At 55.5% G+C, this 15,232-nt stretch overlaps 1 protein-coding gene across 1 annotated transcript; it reads left to right on the top strand.

Annotated features, from left to right (window-relative positions):
- The first annotated feature begins 2,458 nt into the window (after positions 1-2,458).
- CDAN1 (codanin 1) lies at positions 2,459-14,811 on the top strand. The gene is made up of 29 exons (XM_040620412.1): positions 2,459-2,548; positions 2,647-2,789; positions 2,886-3,263; positions 3,488-3,691; positions 3,887-4,056; positions 4,189-4,302; positions 4,387-4,465; positions 4,847-4,967; positions 5,125-5,234; positions 5,691-5,780; positions 6,443-6,518; positions 7,065-7,270; positions 7,580-7,700; positions 7,835-7,981; positions 8,090-8,256; positions 8,606-8,693; positions 8,919-9,008; positions 9,172-9,226; positions 9,450-9,586; positions 9,669-9,772; positions 10,020-10,178; positions 10,562-10,625; positions 10,819-10,897; positions 11,065-11,213; positions 12,373-12,480; positions 12,609-12,672; positions 12,840-13,021; positions 13,270-13,377; positions 14,013-14,811. The coding sequence occupies exons 1-29, from the start codon at positions 2,459-2,461 to the stop codon at positions 14,136-14,138; spliced, it is 3,729 nt and encodes a 1,242-aa protein (XP_040476346.1). The 3' UTR covers positions 14,139-14,811.
- Positions 14,812-15,232: the final 421 nt, after the last annotated feature.

Here is a 15,232-nt window from a genome sequence, read left to right as displayed (position 1 = left end):
GGGAGGGAAAGCCCTTAGGACTTCTCCCAACTATTTTCTTTTTCAATGACTCACAAGATAGATAAATTAGTTCACTAAGGTAAAAAGCATTCAGAAATACGGTTAGGAAGATCAAAGAAACACAACACTCTGCCACTTGGGGCTCTGAAATTGGATTGAGTGAACTGAACAAAGAGAACTGATCCGAAGACCCGTGCTTGAGCCCGTACACTCCTCCCTCCTGCACACTTCCCGTCCCCCTCCTGACTCCATTCCTAAAATTGCCAGCGCTGATCTCATTGGGTCATTTATTTACCAGTTTGCAGCTTTTAGGAAAAAAGAGGGGGAGACATCTAGATTTGACGGAGATACAATTCTTGAAAGTTATAAACTACTGGCAGCTGTTATATCAGATTGAACCACAAACCAGAAGAATTCTCTTGTCGAGCAAAACCAGTAAGTTAGGATAGAGGACTTTAGTAATCCCACAGTTTTCTCCCTTTCTCCTCCTCTTCATGAAACCAGAGTGATGAGAAGTTGCTCTTTGAAATACCTCCAAAGGTATTGTATTGTCCTTTTCCCTCCAAGCAGCCCTCTATGCATTTTTGCTCAGGCAACCAAGGACATGAGAGTATTGGCAGAAACATGGAGTGTTTTGTATAGGGCCATCTGTACATAAAAGTGTAATTATTTATTTAATTTTCCCATTTGTATCATATTAAAGCTTTGTACAGTGTTTTAAGTTCTGTTTTAAAATTATTTTGTATTTTATTTTTATAATCTAGTAATAAAATATTCATTCCGCATGCACACTCTAGTTCTGTTTGTGTGATGGTTTGCTTTCAAAAAGGGGAAATAATATTTTTCTAACTTATTGAATGCACCAGAGGTTACAAGATGAACAGGGAGCAGAAGGTGTTGCCAGAAATGCAGTACCACATCCAGAAGTGGCCTAGAAAAAGCAGCACTGGACTGAATAGAAGCTAGGTGTTCAATATCCCTGCAGATAAAAACCAGAGTTCTGGCATACAAGGAGATGGTTCCCCATGTAATAAAACTGAAGGTGAAGTAATAAAACTGCAAATGCTAAGGGGTGCCTAGGTGGCTCAGTTGGTTAAGCAAGATAAGCGGCAGATTCTTCCTCTCCTCTCAGGTCATGATCTCAGCGTCCTGGGATCGAGCCCCACGTCCTGCTCCCTGCTGAGCATGGAGTCTGCTTGAGATTCTCCCTCTCTCTCTCTCTCAAATAAAATCTTAAAAAAAAAACAAAACTGGCAAGTGCTAAGAGCTCTCTTTAAGTCCTTTATTCTCTGGCTGGAGGTACTTTGTTTCTCTCTGCAGGAAGCACTAGAGTCATTCCTGCTAACCACCCTCTCCTTTCTACCTGTGACCTTCCTTTGAACCAGAGGAACTTTCGGGAGGCACTCACATGGGCACTGCTTCACCCCACCTGGAGTGTGAGTGCCATCTGTCTTTCCCCACCTGCTTTCCCCTTCTTGATATCTCAGTAGCAACATCCAAAGAACTGCCTACCACGTGTTTCCAAATAAGAGAAATTAAGGAATAACTCAAGAATGTGCCCCTTAACATTTCAACTGCAAAGTAGTTTAAATAGTAGCCTGGTGTAAGGTAAAGATACAGGTGATTCTGTGTGCACCTGAGGCACTTTAAGGGTTGTGAGGCTGAAGATTCTAAGAATCGTCCTTGCAAGAATTCTTTCAGTCTTAAATGGTTAATCAGTTGATAGTGGCTGCTCGAAAACCATTGCGTGCCCATGAGCCAGGGCATAGAAGACTCAGCCTTTGAGAAACACAAGGTCAAATGAGGTTAGGATAATTTTATCCTAACTTCTTTAGGGTGGTGACGGTTGAATCTAGAAAACAAACTTTTGAGGGGCGCCCGGGTGGCTCAGTCGGTTAAGCATCTGCCTTCCTCTGGGGTCATGATCTGGGGGTCCTGGGATGGAGTCCAGCGTGGGGCTCCCAGCCCAGTGGGGAGCCTGCTTTTCCCTCTCCCTCTGTGCTCTCAAATAAATAAAAATCTTAAAAAAAAAAAATTCTTGAAAGAAAAGAGTGTGCTTATCGCAGAAGGTAAGACAGGTGTCTTTCTGGAGAATTGTTCACCTTTACCGTCCAGCCGCTCTCCGGGCCCTCGGTCTCCCCAGTCATGTCCTCGAGTCCCCGCAGGTCGCCACGCGGCCCGGGCAGCCGGAGCTGGGCCTCACTGACCGCGCTGCGGCCCTACTTCGCAGGGCCATCGGCCTGCGGTCTGGAGCCCCGGAGCCAGCCGCGGCGTGGACCCAAGCGCTGAGCCGAAGCTCAGCCGGGGAAGCCCCGGCTCCGCCCCGCCGCCCCGTCCCGCCCCGCCCCGCCCCGCCGCCCAGCCGCCCAACGGTCGCTCCGCGGGCCGGCCCCGCCCCTCCCAGGCCGCCCGTGGCGCGCCGGCGCCTGCGCAATTGTCTTCAAGCGCCCGGACCGGGATGGCGGCCGTTTTGGAGTCGCTGCTGCGAGAGGAGGTGTCGGTCGCAGCGGCCGTGCGGTGGATCGCGCGCAGCGCCCAGAGTTCGGAGGTAACAGCGCCTGCACGCCCCCAGGCCTGACCCGAATCTGCTTTCCGCGGGAGATAGCACCCTTCCCGTCCCTTTTCTCTCGGGTGCCTGGCTGTCAGCCCGGGCCGAGTGCGCTCCAACGAGGGGCCGCTGCCCGGGCCGCCCGCCTCAGCGCGCCCTGCGGTCCCGGTGCTCGTGGCGCCGAGCTGGCCGCTGACCCTCTCGTCCCTCGTCGCTTCTCCCTCAGGATGACCCCGGGGAGGTGGCCGCGCTGAGCTCCCTCCGGCCACTGCGGAAGGAATTCGTGCCGTTCCTGCTGAACTTCCTGAGGGAGCAGAGCAGCCGCGTCCTCCCGCAGGGCCCCCCAACCCCCGCCAAGGCCCCGGGCTCCTCGGCAGCTCTGCCAGGGAGGCCGGGGGGCCCGCAGCGGGGCGGTCGCGGGGCGCGCAGCCAGCTCTTCCCTCCGACCGAGCCTTCGAGCGCCGCCGCCGCCGAGGCCTTCGGCCCGCCGCGGGGGCAGGAGGCGGGGCCCGGGGCCCGGCCGCGAGCGGGGAGGCCGCGGCCCTGGGGGCCTGGAGGAGGGGGTCGGCGGAGAGAGTCAGCCTTGGGCCGGGGGCCGGAGGCCCAGGGGCTCTGGCAGCCCTGGCAGCCCCAGCCTCGCGCGCTCTGATCCACCAAACCTCAGCAACCTGGAGGAGTTCCCTCCCGTAGGCTCGGTTCCCCCCGGCCCTGCAGGGTGAGAATCAATCCCTCACCCACAAGCGGGGTGGCACGAAGGCTGCGCGAGGGGAGTCAGGAAATTAGGGCCGGCGCTCCCAGCTGAGCGTGGGAATGAGGTTGGGGGTGAGATAACCGCAGTAGTGAGAGGGGCGTTTTGCAAGCACCCCCCCGCCCTTGAGGTGGTGGAGGAGGACATGTTTGAAGATTGGAATTTGAGAAAAACCTGTGGCTACTTAGCAGGACGAAGCCTTCACGCAGGATCAACCCAACTCCAGTGAGCGAAGAGCGGTCACTCTCCAAGCCCAAGACCTGCTTCACTTCACCCCCAATCAACTGTGTCCGCAGTTCCCAACCCTCAGTCTTGGACACTAGCCCTTGGGGCCACGGCCTTCCCCCAGGGTGCAGAAGTCTGCAAGAGGAGCGGGAGATGCTCAGGAAGGAGCGGTATGACCTTGCCACTCCCTCGTTTGTCAGCTTCCTCCCACTGGGGGATCTGAAGGGCTTTTCTCTGAGATTGGTTTGCCCCCAGGAGCCCTGGGTCTGTTGCCTGGGCTGTGGATATGTGCTCTGAAGGAACCGGAGTGTGGCTGTGGAGGGGAAGCTAGGAGAACTGCTCATGACATCTCTCTGTCCCCATAGCTCTAAGCAGCTGCAGCAGTCACCTACTCCCGCCTGTCCCACCTCAGAATCGGGCTCTCCCCTCCCCAGCCGGACAGGAAACCTGACAGCTGAACCCGCTGATCCTGCCAGAGTGTCTTCCCGCCAGCGCCTGGAGCTGATAGCCCTCATCTACTCCTCATGCATTGCCGGTGGGTGAGAGCGAAGGGTGCTGGAGTGGAGATGCTTGCGGAGCTGCGGGGTAGGAGAAATGGTAAGGTATGCGAAACTGAGCCTTGGTGCCAAATGGCGCCTGACACCCTGGGGTTTCTTTTTATATCCAGAGAACCTGGTACCAAACCTCTTCTTGGAGCTTTTCTTCGTCCTTCAGCTCCTAACTGCTCGGAGGATGGTGACCACCAAGGACAGTGACCTTGAACCGACTCCAGGAGCACCAGGTAGGTGGGCGCCAGCCTCGTTTTGGGAAATGAGGTCTGGAGATGGAACAGTTCTTAACTGACAGCTTGGAACTGTCCTTCTAGATTCCCTGGAAAGCCCGCTGTTCCAGAGTGTCCACGATTGCGTCTTCTTCGCAGTACAGGTTTTGGAGCATCAGTTTCGGTGAGTTTCCCCGGCTGAGGCATGTAAGCCTTAGTCCCACCGTCCACTTACTTCTCTGGCCACTTGGGGTGAGTGCTTGTGCTTCACACAGGTGCAGTGACCCTGGGCCTCTTTCCACACGTATCCTGTCATTTTGTGTCAAGGCTATGAATTTAACCCCTGAAAGAATCAAATTGCTCCCTGTGGTCTTGGCATCTGCCCTTTGGGTTTGTGTCTGATGTTTCCCTGCTTCGTAGGTCTCTTTCCTGCCCCCTTGCCTCCAGCATCTCAAATGCTCAGCCCACGGCTTTGCCTGACGTACCTGCTCCATGTTCCAGATCGTGTTCTCTGCAGCATGTAGGTGCTTCCCATTCTCAGCCATACGCGCTCTCGTCCCTGTAGGGTTCTTTCCTACCTGGACAAAGGGACCTTGAAGCTGTTGGCTGAGAACGAGCGGCTGCTGTGCTTCTCACCGGCTCTGCAAGGCCGCCTCCGAGCTGCCTATGAGGGCAGTGTTGCCAAGGTGGGGAGCCCACCTTTCCCAGCCTCATACTTGAGGCAGCCCCGTGCACACCACTCGAGTGTCACGTGGCCTAACTCTGGGCAGGAATGCAGGGGGGGACGTTTTCTGAGCATGACCTGTGAGGGTTTCAGTCCCTAATGTCACTGCCCTATTTTAGGTCTCTCTGGCGATGCCACCCTCTGCTCAAGCTGTCTCCTTTCAGCCAGAAACAGACAATCGTGCCAACTTCTCCAGTGACCGAGCCTTTCATACTTTTAAAAAACAGAGGTGATAAGAAAAGGGAACTTTTGGGAGGGAACGAGGCGGCATTTTCTCTGGGACAGGCAGCCTGTGTTGTTCTCATAGAAACTAGGAGTTTGGCACTCAGAGGTGGTAGTTGAGCACCCCTGGGCCCTTCCTTCCAACCATCAGAATGGCCGTGTACCTTCATTCTGTTTCCTGCCGTGGACTTGAACCTCCGACCTTAGCAGCCTTCTCACAGGTGTATGACTTTAGTCACAGGGTTCTCCAAGAGACAACCAGATTTTGCTACGCACCGGGGTCTGTGGGGTGTGTGTGACGCTGCTGCTGGGTCTGCAGCATTGTCATCTAGAGAACTTCGGAGAGGATAAGGAACGGGGCTGCGGGCAGTCGTCCTCCACTCCTCTGAGCTAGAGGGGGCACTCCTGGGAGTCGGTGAGGTCAGCTGTGCCTCGGCTGATCAGGCATTGTTGTGTCTGTCAGGGATGTGTTTTTCGAGGTGCTTCGAGAGTGGGAAGATCGGCATGAGGAGCCTGGCTGGGATTTTGAGAAGGGCTTGGGCAGCAGGATCAGGTAGGTGCTCCCACGCTGGTCGCCTGTCTCTCTCGATGCTGGCAATGAGCAGCTTAGTGGTGCTCCGGTAGCTGCTGGGAGGAGGGCTCTTTCCCGCTCCGAGCCCACAGAGGTTACCTTCTGTGCTTCTTAATCTCTAGTGATTGGCAGCTTTGCCCCTACTCAAAAGGGATTTGTTTGGCCAGCTTTTTGCACTCAGACGTGACCCAGACTTGTTCTGTGATGGCGAATGCTTAGATAAGTGCAAAGCCCTTTCTCCAGATTGCTTGAAGGCAGATTGGCCCAAGTCACTGGATAGACCCTTTCCAACCTCCATTTTCTCTGTCATTTGGTTCAGNTGAGAACTTTGCATAACCGAATACCCTCTATCCAGGGATCTACCTTCCACTTGGGTCATTGAAACTCACCGGAGCCCAGTGTAGACTGAAGATGAGAGGGGTGGTATTATTTCTTGTTGGGTTAAGTGTATCTCTAGCCTTGAGGGATCTTGGTGCTGAGGAAGGTGTCCCTTACCTTCCTCTATCCTTGTGCTGGCCAGCTCTGGCCGAGGTCTGCTCGGGCCCCTGGTAAAAGATGGTAAAGCCCAAGGACTGGCTCGTTCTCTCCGATTTCTGCCCCCTTCCTGCTTCCCTCACATTCTGTTCCTGCCTCTTACGCCTCAGAGCCATGATGGGTCAACTCTCTGCAGCCTGCAGCCACAGCCACTTTGTTCGGCTTTTCCAGAAACAACTTCTCCAGGTAATAGCCCCAGCAGGAGATTGCAGTGGACAGTAGGTATTAAAGGCAGCCAAGCAATGGCTGGCACTTTGGGATGGGGTGGACAGCCAGGCAGGTCCTGGGTTGGAGTTGGAACAGGAGTTCTGCTCTTTGGGGGTGGGGAGTGGCCAAAATGCAGGCAGCCAGAGAGGAGCCAGAGCCCTCTGTCACGTGCCCTGCACCCGCTGCCTCCGTGGGCCTCCTCGCACACCCTGCATGCCCTGGCTTCCTTCAGTCTCTCACTACTTCCTTGCCCTCGATTTGTGCTGTGGTAGAGAGAGCACTGGTGTAGGACTCGAGCCTGATTTCAAATCCTAGGTCTGGGACCCGAGGCAAATGTTTCACATTGCAGTTTTAGGTTCTTCACCTGTAAAACAGTATCATCCCTACCTTGAAGAACAGATCTGTGGCACCTGATACAGGGTTGGCATTCCATAAATGTTCATGACTTCCACCCGATTTTGTTCGGTCCTTCTTTCTGGAAAAACTTACCGGTTTTTTATTCGTTGTCTCTTTCCGCCGCCCCAGATGTGTCAGAGTCCTGGTGGCCCTGGGTGCACTGTCTTGGGGGAGGCCCCGGATGTGTTAAGTATGCTTGGAGCTGACAAGCTGGGGCGGTTACGGCGCCTACAGGAAAGGCTTGTGGCCCCTCAGAGCAGCGGCGGACCCTGCCCACCCCCCACCTTCCCAGGCTGTCAGGGCTTCTTCAGGGACTTCATCCTGAGCGCCAGCAGGTAAAGGTCCCCTGTGTCTTGCAGGGAGTGGGGCCGGAGCCAGGAGAGGTTTGTCCTAGAAGGGCAACAGTTGTGTCTCCTTGCCTGGAGTATAAGAGGGTGGGACTGGGCGGTGGCCAGGCTCCTTCCAGCTCACACTTCCTGCCTCCGTTTCCCTTCTCATTCTTTCACTCACATAGGTAACCTCACTGTTCCTTTGCTTCCCTCTCTACCCCACTATGCCTTTCTGTCTGTAGCACCTCTTCTTTTTTCTGGTTCTTTCTACACCTCTGCCAGTGTCTTTTTTTTTTCCCTCTCTCTCCTTCCTAGCTTCCAGTTTAATCAGCATCTCATGGACAGTCTGAGTTTGAAGATCCGGGAGCTCAACAGCCTTGCCCTGCCCCAACCTGAGCCTAGTGACGAAGATGGGGAGTCAGACGTGGACTGGCAGGTTAGAAGGCAGAATGAGGCAGAGGAAGGGTTCTGACCTAGGAGGGAAAGGCTGTTCTCAAGAACTTTGTAACAGATCGGAATTATTCTAGAATCCTTGTGCTTAGGACCTTTTACTTCCCTGATCATTTGCAGGGTGAACGGAGGCAGTTTGCCATGGTGCTGCTCAGCTTGAGGCTTCTGGCTAAATTCCTGGGCTTCGTGGCTTTCCTGCCATACCGGGGGCCCGAGCCGCCCCCCACCCGTGAACTCCAGGACTCCATTATGGCCCTGAGGAGCCAGGTGAATGGGGGCTCTGGTAAGGAGGGCTGGGAGGGGCCCCAGAGCCCTGGAGTTAGGGAGCATGTCCGGCCCCTGGCCTCGCCCCCTGACCGAGCCCTGCCCCGCCAGGTGCCCCCGGCCCTGGACGTGCGGGCTCTGCTGCAGCAGGGGCTGCGGGCCCGCCGAGCCGTGCTCACTGTGCCCTGGCTGGTGGAATTCCTTTCCCTCGCCGACCACATCGTGCCCCTGCTGGACTATTACCGCAGCATCTTCACGGTCCTGCTGCACCTACACCGGTGAGTGCAGCGACGGCCGGGCTGGAGCCGAGGGCGCGGGCGCGCCGCCGAGGCTGCTGTCAGTGAGGAGGGCCGGTGGCCTGTGCTGCCTGCGTGGCGGCACCATAGCCGTGGCCGACCCCCAGCGGATGTGCAGGATGGGGTCCACGGCAGACTGCGGGCGGTTCTTGCACGTTGGCCCTCTTTTATTCCTCTTGTGGCCCAGCTGAGGGAGTACAGATCTGGGAAAGGGTGGTGAGATTCTGCATGACAGCCGTCCCCTTTTGGTCTGCTTTTGAGAATTACCTTCCCGGGGATAGCTTTCTTTTACTCCATTCCATTTCTTTTTTGGCACAAATGTACCTGTTAGGAGCTTGGTCTTGTCAAAGGAAAGCGAAGGGGAGATGTGTTTCCTGAACAAGTTGTTGCTGCTTGCTGTCCTGGGCTGGCTTTTCCAGGTTGGTAGGGTGAGGGAAGATCTAGATTGGGGTAGGGAGGCAGCCACTGTGGCGGGAGAATGTCTGAGTCCGAACCGGGTCAGGGCCAGAAGGTGGAGGTTTAGAGAGGGTATGGGAATCACCATGGTTTCGGAGGAATGTTGCTTTGCTCCTGGAACCGCAAGGTCTGTGTGTTGAATGTCTATAGTGCTGACTGGAGCTTGCACTGCCCTGATCTTTTGTCAGATTCCTACAGTCCCTGAGGACCTGTTCTTCCTGGAAGAGGGTCAGTTGAATGCCTTGGAGGTGGATACAGTAGCTTCAGATCATGGGTTGGTAAGTGTTGGGGTCTGGCCAGAGCCATGGGGGTGGCAGGAACAGAGGAGGCAGGCAGGCTGGGAGTTCCTTGAGTAACTGTCTTCCCCACGTGTCCCATTTCTGGCATAGTGGGCAGGAAGAGAAACTGGCCTACCTAACTCTGCTCTGTTCTCTCTCCCAGGATGGCATGCCTGTGGTGGACCAGCACCTGCTATATACCTGCTGCCCCTATATCGGTGAGGACACTGACCCTCCGCCACCCAGGGTCCTCGCTCCTTGGCCTGTCCCTTCATGAGTACCCAACAGGCATCCTGTAGGCCTAACACCTTAATACGTTGTTCTCTTCTTAGGCATTCCCCGGGTGCCTCAGCCTCTTTACTCCACAAACATTTAAAGTCTGAGATGCCTGGGAGGGTAGGGGTGGCTCTGGAACTAAGCAGTTGGGCTTCCCCAATGCAGGAGAGCTCCGAAAACTGCTCGCATCATGGGTGTCAGGCAGCAGTGGCCGGAGTGGGGGCTTTGTGAGGAAGATCACTCCCACCACCACCACCACTGGCCTTGGAGCCCAGCCCCCCCGGGCCACCCAAGGGCTGCAGGTAAGGGGCAGGGTAGAGGCAGGGGGCGCCCGGCGGGGAAGAGAAAGGAAACTCCTCACGCACTGTTCCCTCCTCCCCACAGGCACAGCTGGCCCAAGCCTTTTTCCACAACCAGCCACCTTCCCTGCGCAGGACTGTGGAGTTTGTGGCAGAGAGAATCGGCTCGAACTGTGTCAAACACATCAAGTGAGCGTGGGTTGAGAGGGTTGGGAAGGCAGACGTGGAGGATGCCAGGCTCGTTCCCTTACATTTCCCCCTTTTAAATCTAACGCCGTGTTGCCAATCTGAGGCAAGTTAGCTCAAGGTGAAGGATGTGATGGGGAGGCTCAAACTGCTAACGTTCTTTGTAGCTCTGACCAGATTTCCTTGAATTCATAGCCCTTTCTGATTCAGCCCCCTCAACTACCTCCAAGCCTTTCTGTCCCTACTGCAGGGCCACGCTGGTGGCAGATCTGGTGCGCCAGGCAGAGTCGCTTCTTCAAGAGCAGCTGGTGACACAGGGACAGGACGGGGGAGATCCAGCCCAGCTGTTGGAGATCTTGTGTTCCCAGCTGTGCCCCCACGGGGCGCAGGCATTGACCCGGGGGCGGGAGTAAGAGATGCTGGTCTACTTGGACTCTCGTCCCCACTCTCAGCTGTTCTTTTTCTGGCTTTTTCACACTCCTCTCCTTTATTCCATGATGCTCTCCAAACCTCCCTTTTTCTTTTACTTCCTCCGTAGGCTTCTATCTTGGGCTTTAGGACCCAAAGTCTGAAGTTGAGTTTGGAAGAGTGGGGGGTTGGGTGTCCCATTCCTCCCAGCATCGGGGATCAGGGGTGGGCCCAGGGCTGCCAGTGCTTCCCTTCCCACCCCCATCCCCGCCCTCCGCAAGGCAGAGCCCTCCTGGCTCAGGTGATGGGTGCCCTTGGCCTTGCCTTCTGGGAGCCAGGCTGAAATCTCCAGCCATCACTGACTGACAGCCTGTCTCCTTTCAGGTTCTGTCAGAAGAAGAGCCCTGGGGCCATACGGGCACTGCTTCCTGAGGAGACCCCAGCAGCTGTAAGTAGGGAGGAGGCCGAGAGCCAGCAGACTAATGTCTGGTGGTGGGAGAGGTGAGCCTCGGGCCATGTTTTGCACACGGTGACCGTGAGGCTGCTGGTGGTGGGTTGGTCCTGGCCTTGGGAGCGCCTTGCATGTTCATGTCGTCCCCATGTCTCCCTGGGCCCGACGCTGCAGTTCTTTTGGGTCACAGGTTCTAAGCAGCGCAGAGAACATTGCTGTGGGGCTTGCAACAGAGAAAGCCTGTGCTTGGTTGTCAGCCAACATCACAGGTAAGGTCCGGGCCAGGGGAGGGCTGGCCAGGTTCTTCCAAAGTGGACTGGCAGAAAGCTCAAGGCCCTTGGGGGAGATGGGACACCACCAGGCAGCTGGAAACGGTGCCAGGCATGGGTTGGCATGATGTTACTGACCCCTTTTCTGTTCTCCCTTTGACCTGCAGCACTGATCAGGAGAGAGGTGAAGGCGGCAGTGAGTCGCACACTTCGAGCCCAGGGTCCCGAAGCAGCTGCCCGGGGGGAGCGGAGGGGCTGCTCCCGAGCCTGTGAGCACCACGCTCCCCTCCCCTCCCACCTCATCTCCGAGATCAAAGTACACAGCTCCCCTCCTCCCTGCGCCCCTCCCCTCTCCCTGCTCTTTTCCTGGTCTCCCTCCTTCCTCGCGTCCTGCTGCAGTGTTTCATGTAGCCGCTTTCTGTGTTGTGCAGCTAGTCCGGTGTCCGTCATGACTGAATGGGGTTCAGTGGGGCAGAGCTGAACTGAATGGTTTTTCTCATTGCTCTTCCTGGATTCCTGGTACCTGAGTCACCCAAGAGGGGAAGAGGGCAGATGGGAAAGTTGGAGGGGCTGCATAGTACACAGATGGCGATGGGAGCCTGGTCACGAGGGGCTGCCTGGTGTTACCGGTAGGAAAGTCTCTTAAGTGGCGGTTACCTGCTTTGGGGATCGGATTTCAGAACTGTTCTCTAGTGGGAGGTGATGCTTATTTAGTTACAGGCGATACCATTGCTCTTGATTTGAAAAATTTAGAGCCTGTCTAGAGTAGGGGTCAGCAAACAGCCCATGGGCCAAATCCATCATGCTGCTGGTTAGCATAGAGCCACACAGCCACACGTGTTCATTTATGAATTGTCTCGGGCTGTTGTGCTACAGCGGCAGGGGTGAGTCGTTGCGGCAGAGACGTCACAGCCTGCAGAGCCTCAACTCTTTACTGCTTGCTGCGGCCAAAGGTTAGGACTAGGGCTGAAGAGGCATGACTAGAGATGGAGTGTTTCCAGGAGGGAGAAGAAAAGGCTGAGTGGCCATTAGCTACTGGTTTTCTCTACTGAAACCGGACTCTCCCAAGAAGATGAACAGAGAAGTGCAAGAGAGAGAAAATGCACTGTGTATGGAGCAGGACAGCTCCCCTAAATGCTTCCAGAGTAAGATGCCCGCTGGGAATTGGCTAGGTTCAGCTTTGTCCCAAGACAAGGGACATCTCGAGCTCTCAGGCAACATGTTGTTCCTCAGCTGACCTGCTCCCTCTGTTCCTGTGTTGGCGTCCACGTGGTTGCTTCTCCCAGCTGTGCGGTCCCACCCGAGCCCCAGGTCTAAGGCACCTTGAACCCGCCACTTCATCCAGGGGCCCTGTCTTCCTTTTCCTTCTGCCCCTTTCCACTGGCTGATCCCTGTCCCAGGCCACGTTCTCTGTGGCCTCCTAGGTGCCGGCCAGGTATGCAGTCTCACTCTGTTTCCACCCCTGCTGTGTTCAGGATGTTCTGTCTTTGGCTGTGGGCCCCCGGGACCCCGAGGAGGGAGTCTCCCCAGACCATCTGGAGCAGCTCCTGGGCCAGCTGGGCCAGACACTGCAGTGCCGCCAGGTGAGCCGCAGCGGGACGCTCGGCTGGGTGTCCTTGTCCGGCGCCCACGAACCAGAGCTGCATCGGCTCCGGGCTGCTGCTCTAAGGATGGTGCTAATGCCCAGGGTCTCCCTGCCTCTTCCCCACAGTTCCTGTGCCCGCCTGCCGAGCAGCATCTGGCAAAGTGCTCTGTGGACTTAGCATCCCTCCTTGGTATGGCTTCTTTTCGTGACGTCACGCTCTTGCCGGATCCCCCAGATCTCAGGGCCGGGTACAAGCAAGATTAGACACACGGAGCTTTGTTCTCTTCTTCCTCCCAGGGGCCAGCTAGGGGACCCTACCTCCATCTCCTAAAGCTGGGCTTTCTTCTCTTCCCATAGTTGCAGACCACATCCCATTCCTCGGCCCCCCAGCACCACGTGGCCTAGAAAGAGGGCAGGCTCGAAGACTCCTGCATGTGCTGCTCTCCTTGTGGAAGAACGACTTTCAGGTGCCGGTTCCGCTGCAGCTGCTGCTGAGCCCGAGAAACGTGGGGCTTCTGGCAGACACTCGGCCAAGGGAGGTGAGCCGAGGGGTGGGGGTGGGGTGGGGGCTGGGGGCAGCCAGGCTCCGTAGCCCTCTGCAGTCCTGTTATTACCCCACCTCCGTGGGCGGGGTTCCTTTACTCCACCTTTTCTAGCAGCGGTGCTCAGTTCCTTTGACACGCCGGCATGGGCTCCAGGCGGCCTCTGCGGCAGTTTTCTCTCCTTTGTATCAGTCAGGGTTGCCGTGCGGTCTGAGCCACCCTGACCTCCTCCGTGTGTGTTGCAGTGGGACCTGCTGCTCTTCTTGCTCCGGGAGCTGGTAGAGAAAGGGCTCATGGGACGGACAGAGATAGAGGCCTGCCTGGGCAGCCTCCGTGATGCCCAGTGGCCAAAGGTAAGGAGTCCTCATCTCCTCATACCTGGATGGAGAACAGGTGTCATATGCCCTTTTATCCTGAAATGAGGCAAGTGCCGGGGCCCAGGCATTCTTAGGCTCTTCCCAAAGCTCAGTGCATTTTGTCAGGTATCTGCAGGACCGCCCTGAAATGGCATGGCTGTTCTGGAGGGCCTTTTTCACATTTGAGTGGCTGTTGTATGAAAGACCGTGTCAGTGGAGGGAGAGAAAGGGTGGGTAGTTGGCAAGCAGCGTGGCATGGTGAGTGAGTAGGAGTTTTTAAAATCAGAATAACCTAGATTTTAATCTCAGCTGGTACTTACTGTTATTGTGATCTAGGACAGAATGATTTATACCTCCTACGGTTTGTCAAGATGAAACGTGGTGGTACTCATTCCATGGTTGAGTCCCCTGTCAGATTTCACTCTCCCTGCTGGAACTTGAGCATCCCAGAGTACTCCTGGAAAAGGGGTCACGTCCATCTCAGTGTAGAGAGAGAAGGCAGAAGGGAGAAAATAAGGTGGTCTACTCACTGGTTAGCTAGGGCTTGATGTTGGGGACTGACTTTTAGTAGAAAGGACGTACCATCCAGAATTATGTGTCAGTGTTGTCTGTCGTCTTTCTGCTTATTCCAGGACTTCTCTGAAGAATTAGCGACACTGTTCCACCTGTTTCTAGCTGAGCCTCACATGCCAGAACCCCAGCTAAGAGCTTGTGAGCTGGTGCAAACAAACCGGGGAACTGTGCTGGCCCAGAGCTAGGGCCGGGGAGTGGCCGTGCCTTGGGTGTCTGACCGGAACCCCAGAACCCCGGCTGACTATGCCTCAGGAGGAGGCCCTGCGCCCCCCTCCGAGTGCTCACTGCAGACTCTTGCTGAGGAGGGAGTAGCTGAGTCTGTAGTCAGGCCTCCTGCTTACATGTGAAGGAAGTGGGGGGCTGCCTGGCATCCCACCAACTGCAGGCTCACCACCCAAAGTCCTAGAGGAAGGAGGAGGGTTTGCCTGATTCAGGATTATGATGGCAAAGCCTAGAGACTCCAGTCCTGGAGCAGAAGAGTTGGCATTTATTACTTGGATTATTAAATGACACGTGTGGGCTTGACGACACAGGACTTGAGCCCCATTTGCTGCTACCCCAGCATCCCTTAAACCTTCATGGTTTGGAAATCATGACAGAGGCAAGTGACTTCTGCTTAACTTGTGGGTAAAGTTCAAACATGAATCTTGACATTTTCTTACCACCAGGAGCTGGGCTGCCTGCCATCTCCTTAAAAATGCACAATACATGAGGTGGGGCTGACCTGCCAGAAACCCAGCTTCTACGCTGCACCTTCTCTGCCTTCAGCCCTGTGCGGGTACTCTCAGCCGTAGCTCCGTCCAGGGGCCAGGCACAGGGCAGAACATTAGAGCTTTTCAAAATAAACTGTTTTCTTTATCAAGGGCTTCCTGTCTAGTTCTTTTCACCTGACTCTTCCCTTTAGCAGGCTGCAGAGTCCCCAGTGGGCTTGAAGGTGGGCACTGACTGACAGGGTAGAGCTGTACTAATGGCCTGGCCACTTAGCAATGCCTAAATGTTCCATCATGTCAAGAGCCCGGGGCCCTGCTAACTCCTTGCCAATAGTAGTGACTTCTGTACAACTCCCTTCAAGGTTAATATGCAAAGTTTTCACTCACCAGCTACTCTAACGAACTAGATGGCAGGGCAGCTCTCGTTACACTTGTTTTTTTAGGGCTGAGGGTGTGTGAGTTGGCTCATAAGTATTCTGTGTGTCTCTAACTGGTCGTTGATTTTGACTACAAAGCACTACCTTGGTAATGTGCATGAAGTTCGCTCCTAATAAAATTCATGGTCTTTC

Source organism: Ursus maritimus, unplaced genomic scaffold, assembly GCF_017311325.1.
Source record: "Ursus maritimus isolate PB19 unplaced genomic scaffold, ASM1731132v1 scaffold_35, whole genome shotgun sequence".
Classification (NCBI taxonomy): Eukaryota; Metazoa; Chordata; class Mammalia; order Carnivora; family Ursidae; genus Ursus; species Ursus maritimus.
Note: the sequence above shows the minus strand (reverse complement) of the source record. Positions and strands in the feature narration are given on the sequence as shown.

Bases quoted from the DNA above. Each gene is read 5' to 3' on its own strand.
- CDAN1 (XM_040620412.1), top strand. From the start codon at position 2,459: ATGGCGGCCGTTTTGGAGTCGCTGCTGCGAGAGGAGGTGTCGGTCGCA. The intron at 2,790-2,885 runs GTGGCCGCGCTG...GTCCTCCCGCAG, and splicing joins CTCAGGATGACCCCGGGGAG to GGCCCCCCAACCCCCGCCAA. The intron at 9,009-9,171 runs GTAAGTGTTGGG...TCTCTCTCCCAG, and splicing joins TAGCTTCAGATCATGGGTTG to GATGGCATGCCTGTGGTGGA.